This window comes from Lithobates pipiens, unplaced genomic scaffold (genome assembly GCF_037356315.1).
Source record: "Lithobates pipiens isolate NorthernLeopardFrog02 unplaced genomic scaffold, aLitPip1_a1.2 Scaffold_18, whole genome shotgun sequence".
NCBI classification, from domain to species: Eukaryota; Metazoa; Chordata; class Amphibia; order Anura; family Ranidae; genus Lithobates; species Lithobates pipiens.
The window spans coordinates 66,233,377-66,260,895 of record NW_027507758.1 but is presented as its reverse complement, the minus strand read 5'-3'; the positions used below and the strand labels follow the sequence as shown (position 1 = coordinate 66,260,895).

General features: G+C 44.8%; 1 protein-coding gene across 1 annotated transcript in view; it reads left to right on the top strand.

Moving 5' to 3' along the window:
- Positions 1 to 27,519, top strand: part of PTPN14 (protein tyrosine phosphatase non-receptor type 14) — a 182,214-nt gene that overhangs the window by 40,104 nt on the left and 114,591 nt on the right. The window contains exon 2 of the mRNA XM_077485765.1: positions 11,767 to 12,070. Within this exon, the coding sequence (XP_077341891.1) occupies positions 11,897 to 12,070 (174 nt within the window). The 5' untranslated portion in view covers positions 11,767 to 11,896. The remainder of the gene's footprint in view (positions 1 to 11,766; positions 12,071 to 27,519) is intronic.

Here is a 27,519-nt window from a genome sequence, read left to right as displayed (position 1 = left end):
TGTAAATATCAGAACTGGATGGAAAGAAATGCAAAGCTTTTTGCAGCTATATGGTTATCTTAGCTGCACATTGTCTGTGCTCCAAAACAAGTTATAATGTTTAAAATTGTAATTAAAGTGGCCGGGCCAATTAGAAAGCACAGCGCTCTTCATGCATGTGCAGTAGAGTTTCCCAGGAATGGCAGCAGCACACGACGGCCAATCCCAAAATCGGCTGGAGTGTCGTCAATCGCAGGAACCCTGGACAGGTAAGTGTCCACATATTAAAAGTCAGCATCTACAGTATTTTTTTAGCTGCTGACTTTTTATTTATTTTTATTTTTTTGTGGGGGTCGGAGGCATAACACCTATTTAATGAGATCCAAAGAATTTTATTTTGAATGCACCTGTGTTCAGTGTAAAACCTGTATTGCAGGGGTGTTCTTAGATTTTGGGAAAGGTCCAGACCAGGAAGGATCCTGAGGAGCACCAATCCCAGGGAACACTAATAGATAGTGACTTATGCTGGCCATACACTATACGAAAAATCGGACAAACCCATTTTAGAAAAACGAACATTCGGCCGTGAGCGCAAATGATAGTGCCATCGTGTAATGACCGATAAATCGTTGGGGTTTGGCAAATAAGCTCAGAGATATTAATGAAGAGCTACTGTAAACGCCACACTCCTGTTCAAATGCCTGATTGAAATCTCCAGATGTAGGAAAACCAAAAAAAAGAGACGATGCCCCCAATAGTGTAAAATCACTTAAAGTGATGGATTTATTAAATATATTGCATGTCCATCAAATACAAATAAAACAAGTCTTTATGTTACATGGTACAGGAACATTCTGAGAAGCACTGTGCTACGATCTTACCACTCCTTCACTCGCTGAGCATCAGATTTCCTTACCAGCCTCAGCATACAGTTGCCGTGTAGGCTGACGCGTTTCGTCACTTCAGACGTCATCACTTCCGACTTCATCACTGGGGGGATTTTATTTCTCCCCAAGAATAAATGCCTGGACTACTAGCAGTGTGTATTCCCAGCATTTGCCCCGGACACATGCTGTCCTTAACAGAAGTACAGCTAAGTGCACCGCCCAGCTCTGTCCAGCCGCAGCAGCTATAAGGCCTCATGTGCACTGCTGCTGGTAAATGGATGTTTAGGAGCAGTTGTACATGTACACAAGGTTGTTTATAGTAGTTTCTAAGCAGTTGAGTTTAGAAGCATTTTGGAAAGCAAAAAAATGCATTCAGAACGGATGTTCAGAGGCATTTGACATGCCAAACGCCTGTAACGGCTTGTAAAAGCGGTAACTCGTGTTGAGCCGCGTTTCGTTCACAGGCCTTTTTTCATTTTAGACTAATGGGGGGGGGGGGGGGGGGGGTAAAAAAAAGTTTTTAAATGCCAGTTACTATCTGTCAAGTTAAATGGTTCAGGAGAGGTTGTAAAACATCCCATGTATATTAAGTTGAGTGTTTGACTGGACAGTGCATCGGTGGCCTCCAGCTGCAGCTAAATGGTAAAGCCTCATGCATCGGGCCAATCGCCCGGTGAGCATGGGGCCTTACTCGAGTGATTTGTGGAAGGGGAAAAATGATTGGCAAGCAATCTGTGGAATGTGTCTTGGATGACCTATTATCACAGCCTTGCCTGGGGTATTGTCTGCCTGCTCCCGGCTTTGCTGAGTTTTGCCCTGTGGGAAAGAACGAGCCGTGCTTTACTATTATTGACTCAGGTTGGGAACATTCCTGCTGCTTTGGTAGGAATATTTTTCTGTGCTCAAATATTTGCATGCCTGGAATCGCTGAGAAAAAGGTAATCTTTCCCTGATCATTAAAGGTGGTCCGGCAGCTTTCTCCAGCCATGAAAGACACAATTCTCTATCCAAATCCAGTTAAATCCCACGTGAAATGCTTTTCAAGGACTTGGGTTATTTGTCAGGGGAACAGATGTTACACCTGGTAGATCAAGGCTGTGTGATTCCTGCCGACCTTTGGATGTTTCCAAGAGTGCAAATGTATTGTAAGAGTGGGCCACGGGAGTCAGCCCTCCGATTACAGGCACCCAAGCATCTACAAAATTAAAGTTCTAAACCTCACACGTGAAATATGAACAAAGCATATCCCTCTACTTGTCTCAATACAGAGCACTAAGTGTCATTCCTGTCTGCTGCCTCGTTGAGACAGAAGTACAGTTAAATCACACTTGTTTAATATTAACCACCTCAATACAGGGCACTTAAACACCTTCCTGCCCAGACCAATTTTGAGCTTTCAGCGCTGTCGCACTTTGAATGACAATTGCGCGGTCATGCTACACTGTACCCAAATTTTATTTTTTTTATCATTTTTTTTTCACACAAATAGCGCTTTCTTTTGGTGGTATTTGATCACCTCTACGGTTTTTATTTTTTGCGCTACAAATAAAAAAATACCGAAAATTTTGAAAAAAAAAAATGTTTTTTTTTGTTTCAGTTTCAAAACTTTGTAAATAAGTACGTTTTCTCCTTCACTGATGGGCACTGATGGGGCTACACTGATGGGCACTGATGGGCACCAATGTGGCACCAATGAAGTGGCACTGATAGGCGGCACTGATGGGCGACACGGACGGACACTGATAGGTGGCACAAATTGGCACTGATAGCTGGCACGGGTGGGCATGGATAGGCGGCACAGGTGGGCACTCATAGGCGGCACAGGTGGGCACTCATAGGCGGCACAGGTGGGCACTCATAGGCGGCACAGGTGGGCACTCATAGGCGGCATCGGTGTTATACTATAGTAATGGATGCCAATCAGTGCCAAACAATAATGCATGCCAATCAGTGATGCCCATTGTGGGCATTGATTGGCATCCATTATGGGCACTGATTGGCACCCATTGTGCTGACTGGCATCCCTGGTGGTCTAGGGAGGATTATGACCTTTATTACCTTTTCCCTGGTGGTCTGGTGGCGTCCCTGGTGGTCCAGTGTGGGCATCCTCGGGGGGGCTGTGCTGATAATCGATCAGCACAGACCCCCTCCTGTCAGAGGAGCAGCCGATCGGCTCTCCTCTACTCGCGTCTGACAGACGCGAGTGAGGGAAAGCCGATCACCGGCTCTTCCCATTTACACTGTGATCAGCCGTGATTGGACACAGCTGATCACATGGTAAAGAGTCTCCGTCGGAGACTCTTTACCGAGATCGTAGTTGCCGGGTGTCAGACTGACACCCCGCAACAACGATCGCCGCGATGCGCGCCCCCGGGGGCGCGCAGCGGCTCATAATCCTGATCACGTCATATGACGTCCAGTCAGGATTATGAAACCACTTTGCCGCCGTCAATTGCCTATAGGGCGGGCGGCAAGTGGTTAATAATAAAAAGGTAAACAGTAAACATAGCCAGAGTTCAGGAACTGGAACGGATAGTCAGACAAGCCAAAATGTCAGGGAGCCAAAGATGAGCATAGTAGAACATCAAGCAGGATCTGGAGCCAGAAGGAATGTCAGCCAAGCAAGTCTTTAACAGGAAAGCGTCTCTAGAGATGTGACCAAGGCGAAAGCAGAGATCATCTGGACTGGATGGCTTAAGGCCCCTTTCACACGGGACAGATCCGTGATGATCTGCCCTGTGAACATCCGCTTGCTCAGTGGGGTTCGCTCCGTTTATCCCCGCTGAGCCGGCAATGCAGGGGAGAAAACTGTGCAGCACCGCCCTGTCAGATGCTCCGCTCTCCTCTATGGGGGATCGGATGAACACAGACCATATGTCCGTGTTTATCCAATCCACTCTGCAGACAGATAGAAAAATAGGATTTTCCCCTGTCTGCAGAATCGAACCATAGCGGAGATGGATGATATCGGGTGTCAGCGGATGTTCATCCCATAGGGATGCATGTATGTCTGTATTTCATCCAAAAATGGATGGATGAAATGCGGACATACGGTCCACATGTGTGAAAGGAGCCTAAGTAGGCAAGTCTGACGAGCAGGATATCCTCAACAGGTGAGTCACTGTGAAGAGATGGGAGCTGAGAAGGAAGGGCTGAGTCCAGCCCTGACATAACCATACATACAAAGACAGAACTGTACCCCGGGACTTTTAAATGAGGTGTACCACAAATGGCTATAGAATGCAAATTAGACATACCGTATATACTCGAGTATAAGCCGAGATTTTCAGCCTCTTTTTTGAGGCTGAAAGTGCCCCCCTCGGCTTATACTCGAGTCATCGCTGTCTGCCCGCTCGATCAGCGTGTCGAGCAGACAGACAGCGGCCATTCTATAGTTCAAAAGCCGCGCCTCCGGCTCCGCCTTCGCCTGTGATAGGCGGAACACTGAATTTCCCAGCAGCCTGTGTTCCGCCTATCACGGACATCGTATCATCCTCGTCCGTAGTACGAGGATGATACGATGTCCGTGATAGGCGGAACACAGGCTGCTGGGAAATTCAGTGTTCCGCCTATCACAGGCGAAGGCGGAGGCGCGGCTTTTGAATTTTACAATGGCCGCCGAGGCGCCGACGAAGAGGGCACGGGACGGAGGCAAGGCAAGGCACGGCACGGCACGGGACGGGACGGAGGCAAGGCACGACACGGGACGGAGGCAAGGCACGGCACGGGACGGAGGCAAGGAGGCAAGGCACGGGACGGAGGCTCGGGACAAAGGCTCGGGACACAGGTAGGCTGGACACACACACACACACACACACACACACACACACACACACACACACACACACACACACACACACATGGATGGAGACACACACACACAGGGATGGATGGATGGATGGAGACACACACACACAGGGATGGATGGATGGAGACACACACACACAGGGATGGATGGATGGATGGAGACACACACACACAGGGATGGATGGATGGATGGACACACACACACACAGGGATGGACGGACACACAGGGATGGACGGACACACACACAGGGATGGACAGGCATGTCTCACCCTCGGCTTATACACGAGTCAATAAGTTTGCCAGTTTTTTTGGGGGTAAATTGGGGGCCTCGGCTTATATTCGGGTCGGCCTATACTCGAGTATATACGGTAATAAATTGTTTTATTTAAAGTGTAGGGCCACCTTAAAATAAAAAATGGCATTAATGTTCTAAAAAAAGAATTAGATTTTTTTTTTTCTTTAACATACCAGAAACTCCTGTTGCTAGGCAGTCTTCCTGATCTGCCTCCTCCTATTCCGCGGTGCTTCCTCCTCTTTGGTGAGTGGCCCCATTGCCTTCTGGGACATGTGTGTGTCCCAGAAAACAACTGGGCCAATCACAAAGCACTGCGTGACTCGCGCATGTGCAGTAGGAAACGGGCAGTGAAGCCGCAAGGCTCCACTGCCTGTTTCCCTTCATTAAGATGTACTTGGATTTTAATAGTTTGCCAGTAAAGATGCCTTTTTTGATGTGTGGCCACCCAGGAATTCTTTTTCTCCTCAATCTTGAGCAGAGTCAGCACCTGTGAGTTCCATTAGGGTGAGCGCTTTGAGGATCTGGGAGGTTGGAGCTGTAATCTGTGTCCATCTTAAAAACTCAACGTGTTTCATGGGCTACTGCTCACTTCTTCAGGAATGGATGCCCAGTAGAAGTGGTATTTTTCCTTCTTTGCTTTCCTCACTGACACATTCATTATTTCATTGTGTCACATTGCTCCCTGCCATGGATATTCTTTAAAGCTTATCTCACTTTTTTTATCATTTTCCACACCAATGTACAGGTTCTTGGGCACTAATATCTCCTCTACTTGGTCCATAGTCTCTATCTTCAATTATTTTGTAATGCCAGCATTTCAATGTATCAGACAATGTATGTAGGCTGACATGGATGACATTAAAGGATAGACATATTTTGGTTTCACACATGCTGTTTACCTCTCGTTCGCCACCCCCCCCCCCACCCAGGTCTCCCCCGGGTCCTGCTCCTACAGCTACTGTGCCAGACGTGTTCCTGACTGTCACTATCTGGGAATGTTGCTATAATACGTTGTCTCAGCTGATTCGTAAGTATGGGGTCCTCTATGGTCTGCCCGATGATTCTAAAAAAAACTCATGTTTTACTTTATAGACGTTGGTAGACCTATAGATGTTCTATGGGCCTCCACTCCTGAAGAAGTGAGCGGTAGCTCACGAAACACGTTACGTTTTTAAGATGCCTTGTCTCAAACAATGTCATTTGTAACCTTTTAGCATGTATTATATCCTGGTATTATCATGAATCGGCTTGATTTGCTGTATTCACTTTCAATGTAAAATGGCTCAAAGTGTACTTACCTTTACATAAATCCACTTATTATGTCTAATTTGCATTCTATGACCAGTTGTGGCACGCCTCATTTAAAGCCCCAGGGCACAGTTCTGACTTTGTATGTATTCTCTACTTATCCAGTGCTTAAAGCAGAAGTAAACCCATCAATAAAACAGTTTTATTTCTAGCACGCACCAGAAATGTAACACTCCCATTGGTTGTGCTCTCAACCAAAATGTCACACCATCCAATGGCTGGTGTCATAACAAATCACATGTGCAGCACCTCACTTTAAGTTGTTTGGAATGAACAGTGCAAGTTAGTTACAGTCAAGTGCACTGCTCTGTGCACACTACAAATCCCATCGTCCACCTCTGGGGGGAGCAAGAGAGGGTGGCTACTTCCCTACATAATCTAGGACCCTGAGAAATGAACGTAGCCACACTCTAACAGGAAGTCGGATCATAGTAGCTAATAAAAAAAAAATGATTTGGAGATTTAGAGGAGGCTGAAAGCAATAGAGAAGGGGGTTTTTATTTTTTGAATTAAGATTATTTTTTTTTTTCAAACCAGAGTTTAGTGTCACTTTAACCACTTCAGCCCTGGAAGGTTTTATTTACCCACTTCATAACCAGGCCATTTTTTGCGATACGATGCCGCGTTGTTTTAACTGACAATTGCGCAGTAGTGTGACACTGTACCCAAATACAATTTTTATAATTTTCTTTTTGCTAAAATTGAGCTTTCTTTTGGTGGTATATAAGCACCACTGGGTTTTTTATTTTTTGCTAAAAAAAAAACATAAAACCAAAAAACGAAAAAAGACAAAAAAAAGTTTTTCTTTTGTTTTCTGTCAGCAAATTTTGTGAATAAGTAATTTTTTTCTCCTTCACTGATGTGTGCTGATTGGCTGCACTGAAGGGCACTGGGTGGCACTGATGAAAGGGCACTAATATGCCACACTGGGCACTGATAGGTGTCACTGGTGGGCAATGATAGATGGCATTGATGAGCAGGCCCCGAAAGGCAGCACTGATTGGTGTCACTGATGGGGCACTACTGGGGCTTTACTGTATTTAGGGCACTGATGAAGGGGCACTAAAATGCTACACTGGGCACTGATAGGTGCCACTGGTGGGCAATGATAGGTGGCACTGATGGGCAGCACTGGTGCGCAATGATGGCATTGATGAGCAGGCACTGAAAGGCAGCACTGATGGTGCACTGCTGGGGCTGTACTGTATTTAGAGCACTGATCAGTGCCCTGATTACCTGTACAGGTTTCTCCTGTGAGGAGATGCTGCTGATAGTATCTTCTCGCCACACGCTTTGTCAGTGCGAGGCGAGGAGAGCCGATAAACAGCAATTCCTTGTTTACATGAGACCGGCTGTGCTTGGACACATGGTTAAATAGCCGAGTCATCGGCTTGTTACTAAGACCAGGATCGCGCCGTGTCCTAGGAACATGGCGTGGCCACGACCACCGCGCTGCGCTCCCCCCTCAGGCGCACGACAGCGGCGGTTCAGAATGAGTGCATCCCGCCTACCGTCATTTTACTATACAGCAGTCTAGAAGTGGTTAAAAAAAATAAAAAAAGGAAATTGTATAATGTGCTAGTATGCGTCGTACGTGAATTATTAATAGATGCGCAGGGGGGTGTCATTATTTCCTTATGGCACCTTCACGCAATGACAAATAAGTGAGTGCCAAACGGCATGGTGCCCTGCGATTTTACAAAAGGGTCAGACTTTCTCGCAGGTAGTGCGGCTCATTGAAATGAATGGGCTGCCCTACATGTGATGTGCGGAACCGTGGCACATTCTAGGTCTCACCGTACTGGTGTCAACCTAGACTTAGACTTTCACCCCCCCCCCCCCCCTTCTTTTTTTTTTTTCTTTTTTTTTTATCCTTTAGCATAGGAGGGCTTGCTGGGACTGGTGGTTCCCCAGCCAGAAGGCACACATTCTTCATGCCTGTACAAGTTTTTGACTAAAAAGTGAAAATGGAATTTTTTTTTTCTGAATCAAAGCGAGTTCTTTTAAAGCTGTCTTGTTCTGCAGGACCAATCATCGATGGCGGAGTCACTTCAAAGGCGCCTTCTTCTCAACACTCATAAATCTTTGTGTGGAAGTATGAGCCGAGCCCGGCCAAGTCTCTCAGCCCACACTCTGGAGAGCACAGCTATGTTTTTGTCTGAAGTATCTGTGCGGTGACTCTGCGGGGTTGTGGATTTAGGAGATTTCTGTCAGGGAGTGCTCCTGCTTTGATAACTATTCCAAGTTTCCCTTTCTTTGGATAACATCTTCTATCTGATATAATGTTTAGAGGGGGGGGGGGGAGAATCTGTTTTTCCTCTCCTTGCCGGCTGCAGTAGGTGTGTTTCCTGACCATGGATGAGCCTACCGTACCGGGCCGAAGAAGACAACCGGGGTTCATTTTTTGTTTCAGTCTTCTTTTTATTGATCTTTTTTTGTAGTATGTGGTATACACTAGATACAAGCACCCGACACTAGTTAGTTTCCACAATCCTCCATGACTTAACTTCACAGTTCACACAAATGCGTTTAAATTCAAACTGTAGCACTGAGTTTTGATCGATCAAAAAAATGAATCAAGTAATTAATCTTTAATTTCCACAGATATATATATATATATATATATATATATATATATATATATATATATATATATATATATATATATATATATATAAATAAATATAAATATAATATAATATAAAATCACACACATACATGCATACCATATTTATCGGCATATAACACGCACCTTCATTTTAGGTGGGAAGTTTCAGGCGAAAAAAGGTAAAATTTTAAATGAAGAACTTTGAAGCAAAATAAAGGTCAGTACCAATCAATGCCCATCGGCAGCCTCATAATTGCACCTCATTGCAGCCTCACCTTTGCCATAAATGTAGCCTGATCAGTGCCCAAATTGCAGTATCGTCTTATAACACGCACACACTATTTGCACATGATTTTCAGGGTGAAAAAGTGAGTGTTACACGCCAATAATTACAGTATGTGTGTGTATGTATGTGTGTGTATATATATATATATATATATATATATATATATATATATATATTCTCTGTTTTTAAAATTTTTTACTATTTTTTTTTTTTTTTTTTTTTCCCAGGCCTTCCCATATCCAGTCACCACCCTACCTCATCCAATCAGCATACACCCCCCCCCCCCCAAGATATTTCTTGTTTTGGGTTCTGTTTTCGGAAAACTTTGGGGAAAAAAAATAGTTGAATATGTTTTTACAATGATAAAGAATATATTGATGACATAGTATTCAAACTAGATAACATGAAGATTTTAAAGTAATATTAAAGCTTTATTTATTTGTAACTTTTACCTGCTCTGTGCAGTGGTTTTGCATAGAGCAGACCAGTCCTCCTCTTTTTTGGTCCCCCACCGGCGCTCTTGGCTCCTCCACCAGGGGGCACAGCTGCATGCTCGCTTGCTCCAGAGCCGCTGCTTGATGCATCTAAAAGACACAAAGAGCCGCGGCTCCCCCTCCCCTGCTCTCTCTTCATTGGCTCACTCAGCTGAGGCTATCATGAACTTTGCTGGATTGGAAGGGGTTTGGGTAAGGAATGGGGGGGGGGGGGCTGTAGACAGAAGGTTTTCTACTTTCATGCATTGAATGCATAAAGGTAAAAAAACTTCAGCCTTTAGAGCCACTTTAATGAAAGATTTCTGAGACTTTATGTAAAGTCTTACTGTAAATTATTGCAAGGGAGAGAGGGGGCGCCAGTCTTTTCCCAGCCAATGGTGGGCCATGATCTATAGGGTTGAAGTGGTTGTAAACCCCAAACGAAAAATTAGCAAAGCACATGTATCTAACACAAGGCCTGCAGTCCGAATCTGGCCCTCCAGGCCATTTCATGTGACCCTCGCACCCAAGGAGGCCTTGACATGAGATGTGAACAGCCCGTGAAAGAGCGGAACCCTTCACTCTGCTCGTGGTGCACTCTGCGGGTAGAGCACCCCTGAACTCTGCACGTGGTGCACTCTGCGGGTAGAGCACCCCTGAACTCTGCATGTGGCACACCCCTGCATGCAGAGCACCCCTGAACTCTGCACGTTTTGCACTCTGCGGGTAGAGCACCCCTGAACTCTGCATGTGGCACACCCCTGCATGCAGAGCACCCCTGAACTCTGCACGTGGTGCACTCTGCGGGTAGAGCACCCCTGAACTCTGCATGTGGCACACCCCTGCGTGCAGAGCACCCCTGAACTCTGCACGTGGCACACCTCTGCACGTGGGGCACCCCTAAACTCTGACTATTGCTGAATGTATTTGTCATAACCACAAGGCCGTTTTCTGTGAAATGTGACTGACACACGTCTGGTGGTCGCTTAGATTGGTACTGTGTGCAACACAAACATTTCATCACCGATCAGGCTGACGGGAGATCGTTTTCAGGTCTCAAGGAGAATCTCAGGAGAAAAAAAAAAAAGAAATCTTTGTCCAAGGTTGCCTTACATAGGAGACTCATTTCTCCTCCATTTGACTGCAGTAACCGAGCTTCCTCTGAAAACAGGAGAACCTAACCACCAAATTGCCACCTCTCTGACCTCACCCGCTACTAAGAGCAAAATAAAAAAAAATGATCTAGAAGTGTTAACACCGCAGCATTGCAGGCGTCTTCCCTGCTGATCCTGCCAGTAGGTCTGGTATTTTTCCACTTCTGTAACTTGAGTGACAGCCTTGTTCTACAGAATAGTCTTGTATATGTAGTTTTAGCTGGAGCTGCGTTATGTACCCCAGTGTGCCCAGCCCGCTGCAGCACGTACCCCAGTGTGCCCAGCCCGCTGCAGCACGTACCCCAGTGTGCCCAGCCCGCTGCAGCACGTACCCCAGTGTGCCCAGCCCGCTGCAGCACGTACCCCAGTGTGCCCAGCCCGCTGCGTCACATACCCCAGTGTTCCCAGCCCGCTGCGGCACATACCCCAGTGTTCCCAGCCCGCTGCGGCACGTACCCCATTATTGTCTCAGCTTATGTTGCCAGTCAGTGAGTTTAGTCTCTATCCAGGATGAATGCATCTTGTTCAGGGACATTTGATTCATAAAAAAACTATTTATATTTGTCGTCAACCCAGCATAATAGAAGGGTCAGTACAATAGGTGATCATATTTTTTTTATTTAATTCCACCTTCTCAGCCCGTGTAATGTGTGTGAAAAAAAACTCCGGTACCAGCGCTTCTATAAATACCTCTTCTAAGACCAGACTATTATTGAAAGTGTCTATAGTTCTTGATTATTCTATCATTATTCCTTTTTATACTCGCACATCGCCATAGCAACCCCCAGGATGGTGGTGAAATGCGTTTTACCCGGTGCCTAGTCTACCTAGACTTCAGAGTCACTAGTTTGACGTGCGGCATCGCAGAGTGGCACCCCAGCCGGGTATAGAGAAGTGCCATATTTCAGAATGAGGTGTTCTGTACTGTCATGTATGGGGGACTTACCACATGTTCTGTGTCTTTGCAGCTGGCGACATCCGTGACTGTGCGCTGGGTATGGACGGCTCTCCTGACCCCTGGAGGACTACAGTAGTTTGCACCGTGAGATTCAAGGCAAAGTAGGAGGGTGCCGGTGAGGGGCCCACCAGGCTGAAGCCATGCCATTCAAGATCAAGCTGCGGAGGACCAAGCGCTACAATGTCCTGAGCAAGAACTGCTTTCTGAGCCGGATAAGACTCCTGAATTCCTCCGAGATCCAGTGCACGCTGTCCATGGACAGTACAGGACTCGAGTGCCTGGAGGCCGTAGCCCAAAGACTGGAGTTATGTGAGGTAAGTGCCTTTTCTCACTAGAGGTGGACAACATTTTGTTCAAGGTTAGGCTTAAAGGATAAGTTCACTTTAAGGGTCCACTCACAAATGGGCGTTCCGAAGTAGAATCGGGTGATTCTGCCCAAAATTCCAGAATTGCAGCAAAACCCAGGATGTGTTTGCGAGGCCTTTACTTCCCAATGGCACCCCAATCGCAATACGATTTTTGCAGCGGTTGTTGTTTGATAAATCGCAACGCTGTCGCCCCCAAAAGTAGCTTTGTGAGAGAGAAGCTTTGCTCGTTGCGATTGTCCCATAATTGCAATTTATAGTAGCAAACTCGCATCACGATTGGGGGGCCATTAAGAAGGGATGGCATCACAAACGCGTCCCGCAATTCTGGAACGCCCAGGTGAGAATGGAGCCTTAGAGAAATAATGTAAAGGTGAACGAACACTGGACTGGCTGCCCAACCCCCCGCTGTACTTGCCTCCGGGTTAGCTGAGCTGTCGGTGCCCCAGCAGCTGGTCCAGGTATTCAAACCCCCCCCCCCCCTCCCTCTCTTCTCCGTGCAGCACTTCCAGGATGGATCAGATTCTGATTGGCCAGCTCCTCACAGTAAATCGATCTGGTCCGTCATGAAAGTGCTGCCCAGGGAAGAGCAGGGATTTCAAAATACCAAAGTTTGGCGCCATTCCACGAGCGCGTGCAATTTTGAAGCGTGACATGTTGGGTATCTATTTACGCGTATCCTCCTCTTTCACATTATGCAAAAAAATTGGGCTAACTTTACTGTTTTTTTTTTTTTTGTTTTTTTTTAAAGCATGAAACTGTTTTTTTTCCTGAAAAAAACGTGTTTGAAAAATTGCTGCGCAAATACCGTGCGAGATAAAAAGTTGCAACGAGCGCCATTGTATTCTCTAGGGTCTTTGCTAAAAAAACATATATAATATTTGGGGGTTCTATGGAATTTTCTAGCAAAAATATTAGGAATTTTACATGTAGGAGAGAAATGTCAGAATTGGCCTGGATGCGAAGTTGTTAACCACTTCACCCCTGGAAGGGTTTACCCCCTCTTCATGACCAGGCCATTTTTTTGCGATACGCCATTGCATTACTTGTAACTGACAATTGCGCAGTCTTATGACCCAAACGTACCCAAATCAAATTTGTCCTTTTTTTCCCCCCCTCCACAAATGGAGTTTTCTTTTGGTGATATTTGATTACCTCCTGTGTTTGTCAGTCTTTTCGTTTCTAGCGCAAAAAAACAATGTAAAAAAATAAAAATAAACAATACATATTTTTTACTTTCTGCTTTAAAACATACTTAAAGCGGAGTTCCACTTAAAAAAAAAATGAAGTTAGCAGCTACAAATACTGCAGCTGCTGACTTTTAATAATCGGACACTTACCTGTCCCAGGGTCCAGCGATGCGGGGGATCGAAGCCCCGCTCGTCTCCCCCTCCGCTCGGCGGCGCCGGCATTGTAACTGTGGGCGCCCGGCTGTTGCTGCACAGGCGGGCACCCACTGTGCATGTGCAAGCGGTGGCGCGCGCCGTGATTGGCCGGGCAATCATCTGGCACCTGTGACGTGTCCCAGATAATTGACAAGAGGGAGGGGGCAGAGCTGATCTCCCTTCCTGCGCCAAGGGGAACTGGCGTCAAGTGCCCAGGCGCTGAAGGAGGCAGACTACGAGGGACCCCCTAGCAACAGGCATTTAGAGGTGGAAAAACTCTAATTGCTTCATCATATGTATTCTGCCAGGTTTACAAGATAACTGAAATACATCATGTGATATCATTTGCTGCTCAGTGATTGCAGTATTCTAGTCTGCATCTCCCCAAGGTAATACATAAAACCTGGCCTGTTAGTGGCTCCTAAGGACTGGATTTGACAACCACTGGCTTAGATGATGCTGGTTGTCCTCCAGCAAGGAAATCCAGTTTGCTGAAGCTTCCACTGCACACTGTGAAAAGCTCACAGTGTGCAGTGAAATCAGAGTAAGCGGTTTCAGTACAGGGGAGGAGCCTGTACAACTGTGCCAGACTGAAGGCAAGGCCGGAGTTCAGCTTTAAAGATGAACTGGAGTCAGAAGGCTAAACCCATAACTGAAATCTTTCATTAGAATGAGTTTGTGATTTCATGCTCTTTGCCGCACTGCACAGCCACTCAGGTGACACCATTAGTCCCTAGTTTTAGCTTTGCAGCTTACGGTGTCACCCATGGATGAGATTAATCGGATGTATTGCACAAAGAACACGAGGTGTCACATCAGGCTGCACAGTGGTGTTGTAGTCTTGCCTGTGATTGGGGTGTGCGAATCACAAGCCTGGCTGAATAGAATTACAAATCCTTTTGGCAGATAATATTGTTTAGTTGCAGCTCTGTTGAGCCCGGATTTCCTTTTTACCTTTTTATTAGCATGTTTTATCTGTACTTACACATTGTTCTTGTCAGTGTCTGGGCTCACATTATGACAGATGCCTTAATATGTACAAGGAAGGGAGGCTGCAGTGAGATTCTGCAGCCAATGGAGAGAAGGGGCCAGTGGTCAGATGCTCTGTGATTGGATTGTATGCAGCATGTTCATTCTGTGTTTATCTCTCCTGCATTGCACTTTAGCAAAACTCAATACAATGCTGTGGTGTTATGTTGGTGCTGGTTGTTATAGATTAAAAAAAAAAAAAAAGTTAAAATGTACACCAATCAGCTATAACATTACGACCAATGACAGGCAAAGTGAAAAACACTGATCGTCTTGTGACGATGGCACCTGAAAGTTGTTGGGATGTATTAAAGCAGAGGGCCACCCTAAAATAAAAAAATAACATTAACATTCTCAAAAAAAAAAAAAACCCTGTTGCTAGGCAGTCTTCTTAATCTGCCTTTTCCTATTCCACGGCGCTTCCTCCTCTTCAGGGGGCTGCCCCATTTGCCTTCTGGGACATTTGTGTGTCCCAGAAAACAACAGGGCCATTCACAAAGCGATGCACGACTCGCGCATGCGCAGTAGGAAACGGGCAGTGAAGCCCAAACATTATATATGTTTTTAGCAAAGACCCTAGAGAATACAATGGAGGTCGTTGCAGCTTTTTATCTCGAATGGTATTTGCGCAGCAATTTTTCGAATGCGAAACCGTTTTGTGCTTTAAAAAAAACAGTAAAGTTAGCTCCAATTTTTTTGCATAATGTGAAAGATGAAGTTACACCGAATAAATAGATACCGAACATGTCACGCTTTTATAATTGCACGTGCTCGTGGAATGGCGCCAAACTTCGGTACCTATAAATCCCCATAGGCGACACTTTAAAATGTTTTACTGGTTACAGAGGAAGTCTAGGGCTAGAATTATTGCTCTGGCTCGAACGTTCGTGGCGATGCCTCACATGTGTGGTTTGAACACCGTTTTTCATACGTGGGTGGGACTTGCGTATGTGTCCACTTCTGCATGCGTGCACACAGGGACGGGTGCGCTTTAATTTTTTTAATATTTTGTGTTAGTTTTTTTTTTTTTTTTTTTTAGTGTGGCACTTTAAAAAAAAAATAAAAAAAAAAAAATATATATATATATATATATATATATATATATATATATATATATATATATATATATATATATATATATATATATATATATATATATATATATATATATATATATATATATATATATATATATATATATATATATATATAATTTTTATTTTATTTTTTTGATCACTTTTATTCCAATTACAAGGAATGTAAACATAATAGGAATATGGCATGATCGGTCCTCTTTACAGTGAGATATGGGGTCAATAAGACCCCCACATCTCACCTCTAGGTCATGGCGGCGCCGTTTGTTTGAATGCAGAGGCCGTATATATAACCGTATCATAACATCACGCCCGGCCTCCGAACAATCATAGAGACTCCAGCGATCATCTTGTCCGCCAGAAATCTCTATGGCCACCATCCGGGGCTGGTGGATCCATTCTCCAACTCACCGATGGAAGCACGGGAGGGGGGGGGGACATCCCTTCTCGCCACCCATAAGAGCGATCAAGCGGCGGAACAGCCACTATGTGATTGTTGTTATGGTGTAGGGAATCACTGGCTGAAAAAGCCCATATCTGAATTATGCCTGTAGCTGCAGCCATCATTCAGATATCCCCGCACAAAATCATGATGTCATATGACAGCCGGAAGGTAGGTAAGTGGTTAAAGCCTTGTCCTATGCATGAAGGTGAAAAAACTTCTGACACTGACCAGCCCCCCATTTTACTTGCCGGAGACGCGCTCTGCCCGGGGGTTCTCAACTTTTGATTGGATCGATTGATGGCAGCGCAACCATTGACTCCCACTGCTGTCAATCAAATACAACGATGGGGGGGGGGCGAGTCCAGCATTCTGTGTGTCCCAGGGGGTTTACCGATGCGAGGAAGAGCCGCGAGCGCCGCCAGGGGGCCACACTGTGCAAAATTAACTGCACAGTGGAGGTAAGTATGATATGCTTGTTATTTAAAAACAAAAAAACAAAGGTTTGCAACCACGTTAAAGTGGTTGTAGGCCTCAGGCATGAAATATGAACAAAACGTATCGCTCTATAATGTGCATTTGTCTCAATTAGTAGCACTAAATGTCATTTCTGTCTGCTCCCTCCTTCCTCTGCTATGAACATGAGTCGCTTCTTCTGACAAGTTTTTATGACGCCAAGAGAAAAATGGTGACGGGGAGGGATCTTTAGCTGATTGACAGCCTCAACTTTATTCATATGTGCTGTGTGAATGGGGGTGTCCCTTCTCTCCCCTCCCCTCCCCACCTTTCCCCTCCCGTCCCCTCTCCACCCCTCCCCCTTGGGCCAGCAGGGAGCATCTTGTAATCAAAATAAAGCAGAATACTGGAGTTGCACTTTAACCAGTTGCCGACCGCCGCACGCCGATGTACGTCGGTACAATGGCACGGGCAGGCATAAGGACATACATGTACGTCCCTTGCCTCCCGCGGGTCGGGGGCCCGATCGGGCCCCCGCCCGGTGCCTGCGGCGGTCGGTATTCGTACGGGAGCGATCCCGGACGAGGGGACGGCCATTCATTCATGGCCACCCCCTCGCGATCGCTCCCGACGAATAGAAATCCCCGGTGACATCACTTCCTCTCCTGTAATGTAAACACAGGAGAGGAAGTGATGTATTCTCTCCTCCGTGTCGGTATTTTTCGTTCCGACACGGAGGAGAGCGGATCAGTAAGTTGCACCAACACTCACACACACAGTAGAACATGCCAGGCACACTCACACCCCCCCTTTACCCCCCGATCACCCCCCCAATTACCCCTGCCCCCCAGTCACAGTGACACCAATGTCATTTTTTTTTTTTTTTTTTTTTTTTTTTTGCATTGGTGTCATTTGTGACTGTAATAACTGTTAGGGCAGTTAGAGTTAGCCCCCTTTAGTTCTAATGTACCCCCCTAACCCCCCCAATAAAGGTTTAACCCCGTGATCACCCCCCGTCGCCAGTGTCACTAAGGCTGGGTTCACATTGCAGCGGTTTATGAGAACGAATGTGATTCGCACCGCACTGCAGTGCAAATCACATCCGATCTCTGTGCGATTCGAGTTCAGCCATTCGCCGCACCCGCCGCACCCGCCACACCCGCCGCACCCGCCGCAAATTCGCACGGGACCCTTTTTTTGGCCCGCAGCAGAATCGGATCGCATGGGTGTTCACACCATGCGATCCGAGTTTGCAGATCGCACTGCGATATGCGAACTGATCTGGGGGTGTCAGTAACATTTCACTGACACTCCCAGCAGTTCGCATAGGGCAGTGTGAACTGCCGCCGGGAGGCATGCGATGCGGGAACCCGCCGCGCATTCGTGGCGTTCCCGCATCGCTCCAGTGTGAACCCAGCCTAATAAGCGATCGTTTTTCTGATCGCCGTATTAGTGTCACAGGTGACGCTAGTTAGGCAGGTAGGTATTTAGGTTCGATGCAGCTTTTTATAGCGCCAGGGACCCCCATATACTACCGCATAAAGCCCCCTAATTGCCCCCTAGTTAACCCTTTCACCAGTGATCACCATATAACTGTTACAGGTGACGCTGGTTGGTTAGTTATTTTTTTATAGTTTCAGGGCACCCGCCATTTATTACCTAGTCTCACTAGTGTACCCCTAAATTTAGGGGTGTCTACTTTCCAAAATGGGGTCATTTGGGGGGGTTTGTGCCATCTTGGCATTTTATGGCCTTCAAAACTGTAACGCCCTTAGAAAGCCTGAAGGCGGTGCTTGGTTTTCGGGGCCCCGTACGCGGCTAGGCTCCCAAAAAGTCCCACATATGTGGTATCCCCATACTCAGGAGAAGCAGCAGAATTTATTTTGGGGTGTCATTTCACATATGCCCATGGCATGCGTGAGCAATATATCATTTAGTGACAACTTTGTGAAAAAAAAAAAAAAAAAAAAAAAGTTTGTAATTTTCCCGCAACTTGTGGCAAAATATAAAATATTCCATGGACTCAACATGCCTCTCAGCAAATAGCTTGGGGTGTCTACTTTCTAAAATGGGGTCATTTGTGGGGGTTTTGTGCCATCTTGGCATTTTATGGCCTTCAAAACTGTAATAGGTAGTGAGGAGTGAAATCAAAAAATTACGCCCTTAGAAAGCCTGAAGGCGGTGCTTGGTTTTCGGGGCCCCGTACGCGGCTAGGCTCCCAAAAAGTCCCACATATGTGGTATCCCCGTACTCAGGAGAAGCAGCAGAATTTATTTTGGGGTGTCATTTCACATATGCCCATGGCATGCATGAGCAATATATCATTTAGTGACAACTTTGTTAAAAAAAAAAAAAAAAAAAAAAAGTTTGTAATTTTCCCGCAACTTGTGGCAAAATATAAAATATTCCATGAACTCAACATGCCTCTCAGCAAATAGCTTGGGGTGTCTACTTTCTAAAATAGGGTCATTTGTGGGGGTTTTGTGCCATCTTGGCATTTTATGGCCTTCAAAACTGTAATAGGTAGTGAGAAGTGAACTCAAAAATTTACGCCCTTAGAAAGCCTGAAGGCGGTGCTTGGTTTTCGGGGCCCCGTACGCGGCTAGGCTCCCAAAAAGTCCCACATATGTGGTATCCCCATACTCAGGAGAAGCAGCAGAATTTATTTTGGGGTGTCATTTCACATACGCCCATAGCATGTGTGAGCAATATATCATTTAGTGACAACTTTGTGTAAAAAAAAAAAAAAATTTTTTTTTTTGTCATTATTCAATCGCTTGAGGCAAAAAAATAAAATATTCAATGGGCTCAACATGCCTCTTATCAATTTCCTTAGGGGGTCTACTTTCCAAAATGGGGTCATTTGGGGGGGTTTTGTACTGCCCTGCCATTTTAGCACCTCAAGAAATGAGATAGGCAGTCGTAAACTAAAAGCTGCGTAAATTCCAGAAAACGTACCTTAGTTTGTAGATGTGACAACTTTTGCGCAAACCAATAAATATACAATTATTGACTTTTTTTTTACCAAAGACATGTGGCTGAATACATTTTGGCCTAAATGTATGACTAAAATTGAGTTTATTGGATTTTTCTAATAACAAAAAGTAGAAAATATCATTTTTTTTCAAAATTTGCGGTCTTTTTACGTTTATATCGCAAAAAATAAAAATCGCAGAGGCAATCAAATACCATCAAAAGAAAGCTCTATTTGTGGGAAGAAAAGGACGCAAATTTTGTTTGGGTACAACATTGCATGACCGCGCAATTACCAGTTAAAGCAGCGCAGTGCCAAAGTGTAAAAAGACCTCTGGTCATTTACCAGCAAAATGGTCCGGTCTGAAAGTGGTTAAGGGATAAGTTCACCTTTGGAAACCTGTTAGAGGTTCCACTCCTTATTAGGGTGGAACATATATAACAGGTTCTCACCCTTGAAGCCTCCTGTAGATTTCCCCCCCCCCCACTCTCCTTACCCTCTCATTATGACAGCGGGCCGGGGATCTTCTCCCTGCACTCGCAGTCACAATTTCAAGAGTACGGCTGTGCGTGGCTCCATGCCATCCATTTACAGAGATCTGTGAATGAATGAACTACAAGTACCAACATCTTTGCAGCTGAAGGCTTGTAGTTCTCAATGAAACTACCAGGGCGCTAGTGAGCGCTCTAGGCGATTCATTGAGTCTTCCTGTTATTGTGTAACTACCTGCCCATATGAGGTACAAACAGGCAGACATGCTGAGAGTCTACAGGAGCCTGAGATTCCGCCCACGAACTGCTGATTGCAGGTGCAATGCTTTAAAGTGATTGTAAAGGTTTTTCTTTTTTTTTTAAATAACAAACATGTTATACTTGTCTTACCAAGGGTTTTGCACAGAGCAGCCCAGATCCTCCTATTCTGGGGTGCTCCTGGCCCCTCCTTTTCGAGTGCCCCCATGGAGAGCCGCTTTCCAAGGGGGCACCCATACGGGCACGCTCATGAGTCCCACTGCTGCATCCATTGACACAGATTGCCGGATTAGGCCCGCCTCCTGCCTATCCTGTTATTGAATTTGATTGACGCAGCGGGAGCCAGTGCTATCAATCTATCCAATGAGGACAGACGGTGGTTGGAGTCGCTTGGCTCATGCTCGTCGCTGGAATGATTGGGTTCAGGTAAGAAAAAGGGGGGCTCTGGGGGGCAGCTGCAGCACAGGTTTTTCCTTGAGACTTTACAACCCCTTTTAACAGGCTCCTAAAAATAAAATAAAAAAAAGAATAACAAAAAAATAAAAAATAATTGCACTTTCTTTTGCCTGCAAGAAAAATATGTATTTATTATTTTTTGAAGAAAGAACTTATCCTTTAATATGCAGCACAGTGAAGATACCATTGACTTTTCTATTGAGGAAAGGAAATGATTTCTTAGCAATTTTGTAAAAGTTTTTTGGAAGTCAATCTGCATGATTGTCAAAATGTTGCCAATGAATCCCATCACTTCCAGATATCGGATGGTGTATGGTCAGCCAAAGACAAGGCGTGTCCTGAATCCCTCATTTAGCCCTATGAGGAAATGTACATAAAAAGACGTAAGGAAGGAAATATAAAAATATCAGCCGTCACTTTTTAACCTACAACAGAAAAATGTCACTTAGATTCCAAATGATTGCTTTGGGAAAAGCCACAATTGTTGCTTCCTAATTTTAGTTTAAGTAACTTTCATATTGTATTTCCTCCCAATGTGCAGAAATAGACGCGTGGTCCGCAGCCAATGAGCACAAGGCTTCTGGGTGGGTTTGAGGGCAAAGAAAAGCACATTATTTGTTTCTAACTATAGCGATCCACTTCCTGTGACCTCAGTCAGGCCATTTCTTAAAGGGGAACTCCAAGCTGATTATAAGATCTGTTTAGGGCTGAAACAACTAATCGATTAATCGATTATGAAATTAATCGATTAAGAAAAAGTAATCAATTAATCAGCCAGTAACATAATGGGGTTAAAAAAAAAAAACACTAAAATGAGCCCTTTATAGTACAAAAAGAGCAAATAATCGCTACTGTAAATAATACTTTCACTGTTCTACAGTAAAAAAATGAACCCCTTATAGTAGTGATTATCTGCTTTTTTTTCTACTATAAAGGGCTAATTTTAGTTTTTTTAACCCCATTATGTTACCAAACGTCTTAGGCCTGGTTCACATCTTTATGTTTATTGGTGCTTTTTGCAGAAATGCACTACAGTTCATTTACATGGTTTCCTATGGGACATGTTCACATCTGAAAGGGTCAGGGACTTTTAACGCAAAATGGTGCTTTATTGGTTCAATAGACTTCAATGGAAAATCTGCAGAAAAGCATGTAATGCGTTTTTGCAGCAATTGTGTTTTTTAGTCTGCCCAAAGAAAATGCAAATTGCAGTAAAATCACGTGCGCAAAAATCAAAAAGGCACTGCAGAAACAGATAAAAAGCAAACTGAATAGGTGTGTTCGGTGTGCCTTATGCTGGCCACACAGATCAATTTTTCAGATGAGAATATTCAGACGAAAAATCTTTGTACATTCTATAAATGAAAGCATTTTTTTGAAATTTTCACTTGTTTTTAACATCTGTTTTTAAAATGAATGTAATTTTTGAACGAAAACCACATACACTGTCTGAAAATTCCTTTGACTGAGGCCGCGTACACACGGGCGGACTGTTCGCCCAACTTTGTCCGCTGAACAGTGTTTGGGCGGACAGTCCGCTCGTGTGTGGGCTTTCAGCGGACAGTTTCAGCGGACAGTTTGACGAACAAGGTTTTTCGGAAATTCCGTAAAACTGTCCGCTGAAACCTTGTTTGAGCGAACAGTCCGCCCGTGTGTAGGCTTGTTCGTCAAACTAAGTTCCGCGCATGCTCAAAGGATTTACACGCCGAAAGTTATAATGCAGTGTATAGGACGTCGTATTTTTCGTCCCGTCGTACGTGCCGTTCACGTCATCGCGCACGGTTTCAGCAAACTGTTCGTTCGTCGTGTGTGGCCATGTCCGTCCATGCTAATTTTGAGCGGACTGTTTGCCGAAACTGTTGGACGGACAAAGTTGGGCGAACAGTCCGCGCGTGTGTATGCGGCCTAAGAAGTTTTCAATTATTTCCAAATTTTCCCGTCACTGTGGTTGAAAATGACCGTCAATTTGACCCACTTGTTGTTTTTTTTTTTTTTTTTTTTTTTTTTTTTTTTAAGGTTATTAACTGATTAATTGATCGAAACAATAATCGACCAACTAATCGATTATGAAAATAATCGTTAGTTGCAGCCCTAGATCTGTTATGACTGACATAACTGACCCATCTTACCCTTATAGCTGTAAGCTTCCGACGTGCCCAGTTCACTGCCCCTTATCCCCCCAAAAGCAGGGTAATGGTACGTACTTGTCTAACCGGTGACTGTAAGGGCTTGTTTATTATAGCAGCAGCCTACTGAAGACCGATCCATGGTGGATCACTTTTTAGAAGACATTAGACAGGTGAGGAGGTATTGTTTTGTCCTGAAGGGTTACTCAACCCAGGACCCTGCATTCACTACATCTGGTCTCTCGCAGTACACAGAACATGGAAATGCAATTATTTTAGTAAATATAAACTAAATGCCTTTTCTCATCAGCAGTCCCTCTGTGCAGAAGCTTCATGTAATAAAGACCGGTCAGTGCTGCTCTCGCTCCTTATGCAGGGGGACTGGTCCCGTCTCCGCCCCCTCCTGTAGTTTTCTACAGGAAGCCTGTAGTGGTTGGAGCCTGCTGAGTCCCTCCCACATTTCTGCTCTCTGCACAGGCATTGCAAAGCACAGTGATGTCACTTCTATTTTACAAGGTAGCGTCTAGGTTTGCAAAGCTATTTGGTGGTCATAAACTGGGTTTATAGGTTTGTGACAATTGAGGAATATATTTAAAATTAAAGTTTTTGTGCCCAGAGTTTAGCTTTAAAGTGTTACTACACCCAGGACCCTGCATTCACTATGTCTGGTCTCCCACAGTACACAGGACATGGAAATGCAATTATTTTAGTAAATATAAACTGCTAAATACCTTTTCTCATCAACAGTATATAGCAGTCTTGTGACTTCTGTCACTGTCTAGTTAAAGCTTGTAGGAGGAGTTTTGATTTTCCCCTGTCTGTCCTATGAGGCTGCTGGACCCCCTGACGCTCTGTCTGGACACTGCTGATTGGTCCTGTACTGATCAAATGCACCCTTCCAAGGAAAAAAAAAAAACCCTCTAGCAATACACACCAATCAGAGCATGTGCAGAGTGACTCCAAAGGCTTTGTCTTATTAGCAGATGGATTGGGAAGAGTAAAAGAAGGGAAGGACCAGAGAAGACAGGATCAAACAGCCCTTTTACACAATGCAGAGGATTAACCCCTTAGGTTCTACAGTGAGTATAACGAGCATGCTTTACTGCATATACAGACTGATTGCTTACTGTTGTGTGTTTAGTAACACTTAGAGGAGTTCCAGCCTGGGGGAAAAAAAAAAAAACATTAAATGTCAGCAGCTACAAATACTGTAGCTGATGACTTTTAGTATAAGGCCACTTACCTGTCCAGGGAGCCCGCAATGTCATCGCTCCAGCCACCATCTCTACTAAGAGAAACCGGCAGTGAATCCTTTTGGCTTCACAGACGGCTTCCTACTGTGCATGCGTGCTACGCTTTCTAATTGGCCTTGCGGAGGAAGGAGGACAGGGGCCGACCTTCCAGAGATGGCGCTGTCCCTCGGAAATGGGGAAGGGGGACCTGTCAAAAACAGGTCACTGTTTATCCCCCCCCCCCCCGAAAGGTGGCAAGTGTGACACAGCAGGGGGGAAGAAGCAAATAAGCAGAAGTTTTCACTCCACCCGTGTGCATCGCGCATGGTTGCGGATTGCATTGCGGCCTTGTTTATTTGAATGGGTTACCTTAGGTGAGTGGTACTGCCAGACAAATGTGAAGGTGGATAATGTTTTCCATGGCATATCTAAAAATGTAAAATATATCTATATCTATCGCTTACCTTTCTAGTTATTTTATATTTTGGTGAAGATTTTTTTGGTAGGCTATTGTGAACAATTTCAAAGTGGGGCAAAGTGGTAGATAAATGTGATGACTGAAATGAAAGCATTAATCTATGCTTACTTTCACTTTAAATAGTTTGGGCCCAGCGGGCTGTATGCACTGTATAAACTATATGTGACATCAGCTACATACAGTATACAGCGCTGTGTTCCAGCAGTGGTACGGCAACTTCACAATAATGCCACAATATCCACTTCAGCCAATCAAAGGAAGCCTTGTATTTGTTGATAAAACCAAAAGGCTTCCTATGAAAGGCTGAGCAGCGCTCAGTCTGACTCGATTTTCTTCTGCTAATAGGATGGGAAGCCCCCCATACTGCCCCGAAACACATCGCTGTATACTGTATGTGGCTGATGCTGCATACTGGTTATACAGCTCTGACAAACAATTCCTAAAGGAAATAGTTAATTCGGGCCAAGCTGTCCCAAATGAACTATTTAAAGTGAAAGTAAGCTTGAAGTTAGGCTTTAAAATGCAATGCAGAACCCAAGTCTTAACATCATTAAAGTGTTCCTAAACCCACAGCAGTAAAATCAGTCTGTATATGCAGGAAAGGATGCTTGTTACACTCACCGTTGAACCTAAGGGGTTAATCCTCTGCATTGTGTATAAAGGCTGTTCCTGTATTCTCTGATCCTCCCCTTCAACCACACTCCCTAATCCATCTCCTGATTAAACAGAGCCTTGGGGGCAAGCTGCACATGCTTAGTTTGGTTTGTATTGCTAGAGTGTTTTTTTTTTTTTGTTTGTTTTCTTGGGCGAGTGCATGTGATCAGCACAGGGCCAATCGGCACTGTCCAGACAGAGGCTCAGGGGTCCTACAGCCTCATAGGACAATCAAGGGAGAATAAAAAAAAACTCCTCCTACAAGCTTTAACCAGACACTGATAGAAGTGACAAGACTGCTCTAACTGCTGATGTATTTAGTAGTTTATTTTTACAAAAAAAAAAATGCATTTCCATGTTCTGTGTACTGTGGGAGACCAGATACAGTGAATGCAGGGTCCTGGGTGTAGTAACACTTTAAAGCTGACCTCTGGGCACAAAAACTTTAATTTTAAATATATTCCTCAATTGCCACAAACCTATAAATCCAGTTTATGACCACTAAATAGCTTTGCAAAGGTAGAAGTGACATTGTCACTGTGCTGTGCATAGCCTGTGCAGAGAGCAGAACTGTGGGAGGGACTCAGCAGGCCCCGCACACTATAGGCTTCCTGCAGAAAACCAGAGGAGGGGGCGGAGACAAGACCAGTCCCCCGGCACAAGGAGCGAGAGCTGCAGTGACCGGTCTTTATTACAGGAAGCTCCTGCACAGAGGGAAAGTCTCACACTGTATTACTACACAGATCTGTAAGAAATACACAAAGCACACCAAGAATCAAGTAAGAATACACAAGACTCCTGTATTGAGGCAAATATTGGCTTATTCTGGAGCTCATCTTTAACCCCATTTAAGACACAGTGTTCAAATCTATTTACAGCTAAAAATTAAGATCTGCCAGCCCAGTACAGCAGGGGTTATTCTAGTAAATATAGTCCCTAAATATCTTTTATATATTTATATATATATATATAATTATACTTCTGTGCAATCTGTTCTGCATTCCTGTGACCCGTTTTCAGCAGGCAGCGAGCCGCTGAGAGCCTGAGCCGGCTGCTCCCGCCCCCCACAGCCCAGTGCTCCGCTGATCATAGAGAAGGGGGTTAGAGTAGAGAGCCGGTGACTAACCATGCTTGATTGCAGTGCCCATATTTCTGTTCTAAGTACCGTATTTATCGGCGTATAACACGCACTCTTTTCCCCTTAAAATCAGGGGAAAATCGTGGGTGTGTGTTATACACCGATCCCCCTCTGTTTCTAACCACCTCTGGCGTTCTTTCGGCCAGGTTGCAATTGCGACCCCTGTAGCTACGCCCCTGCCTCTTGCACACAGGGTGGACACTCATTGCACCCTGGCGGTTGGCTGGCCTATGTCCCGTTCCGCTTATGCAGAGCGGACACAGACACACCCGCTCTCCTCTATAGACTATCAAATGTAAACAGGGACCACCTGTCTGTTTAGACCCTATTGTCATCTGATCCACCAGATAGATGGGGAACAGATCCCCATCTGTCTGTGTTTAGCTGATAGGATTGGATTGGATGTCGGTGGGTGTCAACGGACATGTGCATGTTGACACCTGCCACTCCATAAAGGAGATTGGAGAGTCCAAGTCTGGTAAGCCTATAAAACCAGCAGGTGGACCCGATTTAGTCCGCTAGTGTGAAAGGGGCTGTAGGGTTACTAGATGGGAAGTTAGCTGTGCAGCAGAACATGTTCTCCCAGATTTCCATCTTTTATCTACACCGCCTAAAGTTCTCCTCTTCTCCTAAACAGTTTTTCATTATTTAGTTTTCTTATTTTAGAGTTCATCCCCCCCCCCCTTTTTTTTTTTTTTTTTTTTTTTTTCTTTTTGTTGTAGTTTTAATTATTTTTGCACTGTGAAAAATCCCCCTTGAAATGGTGTTCTAATCCCTTTTCATGCCTCGGGCTAATTCCAGCGTCTAAATATGGGAGTGTCGCACACGCTGGGGAGCGTAAAAGGGTGGCATTCCTATGGTAACTGACTAGTTTACACTAAAATAATAGAAAATAGTTTGGAAAATGGCTTTCATAGATGACAAGAGCCATCGTAAAGGGATTGTAGGATTTTAACATCTGTCTAAAATGGCCCTCGTAAAATTTTTATGACATAACTTGGCCTTTTGCCTATCAGATACGTATTTAGAGAACGTCTATTGCTCACAATTACTGGGAAAAAAATTGAACAATCCCCCTATAAAAAACAAAACAAAAAAAACCCCCAGTAACTTACCTTTTGAACTGTACTGAGAGAAACCTCTGAGTTTGCTCAATGCTAGTACACTTGGCCACTATGGCCAAAA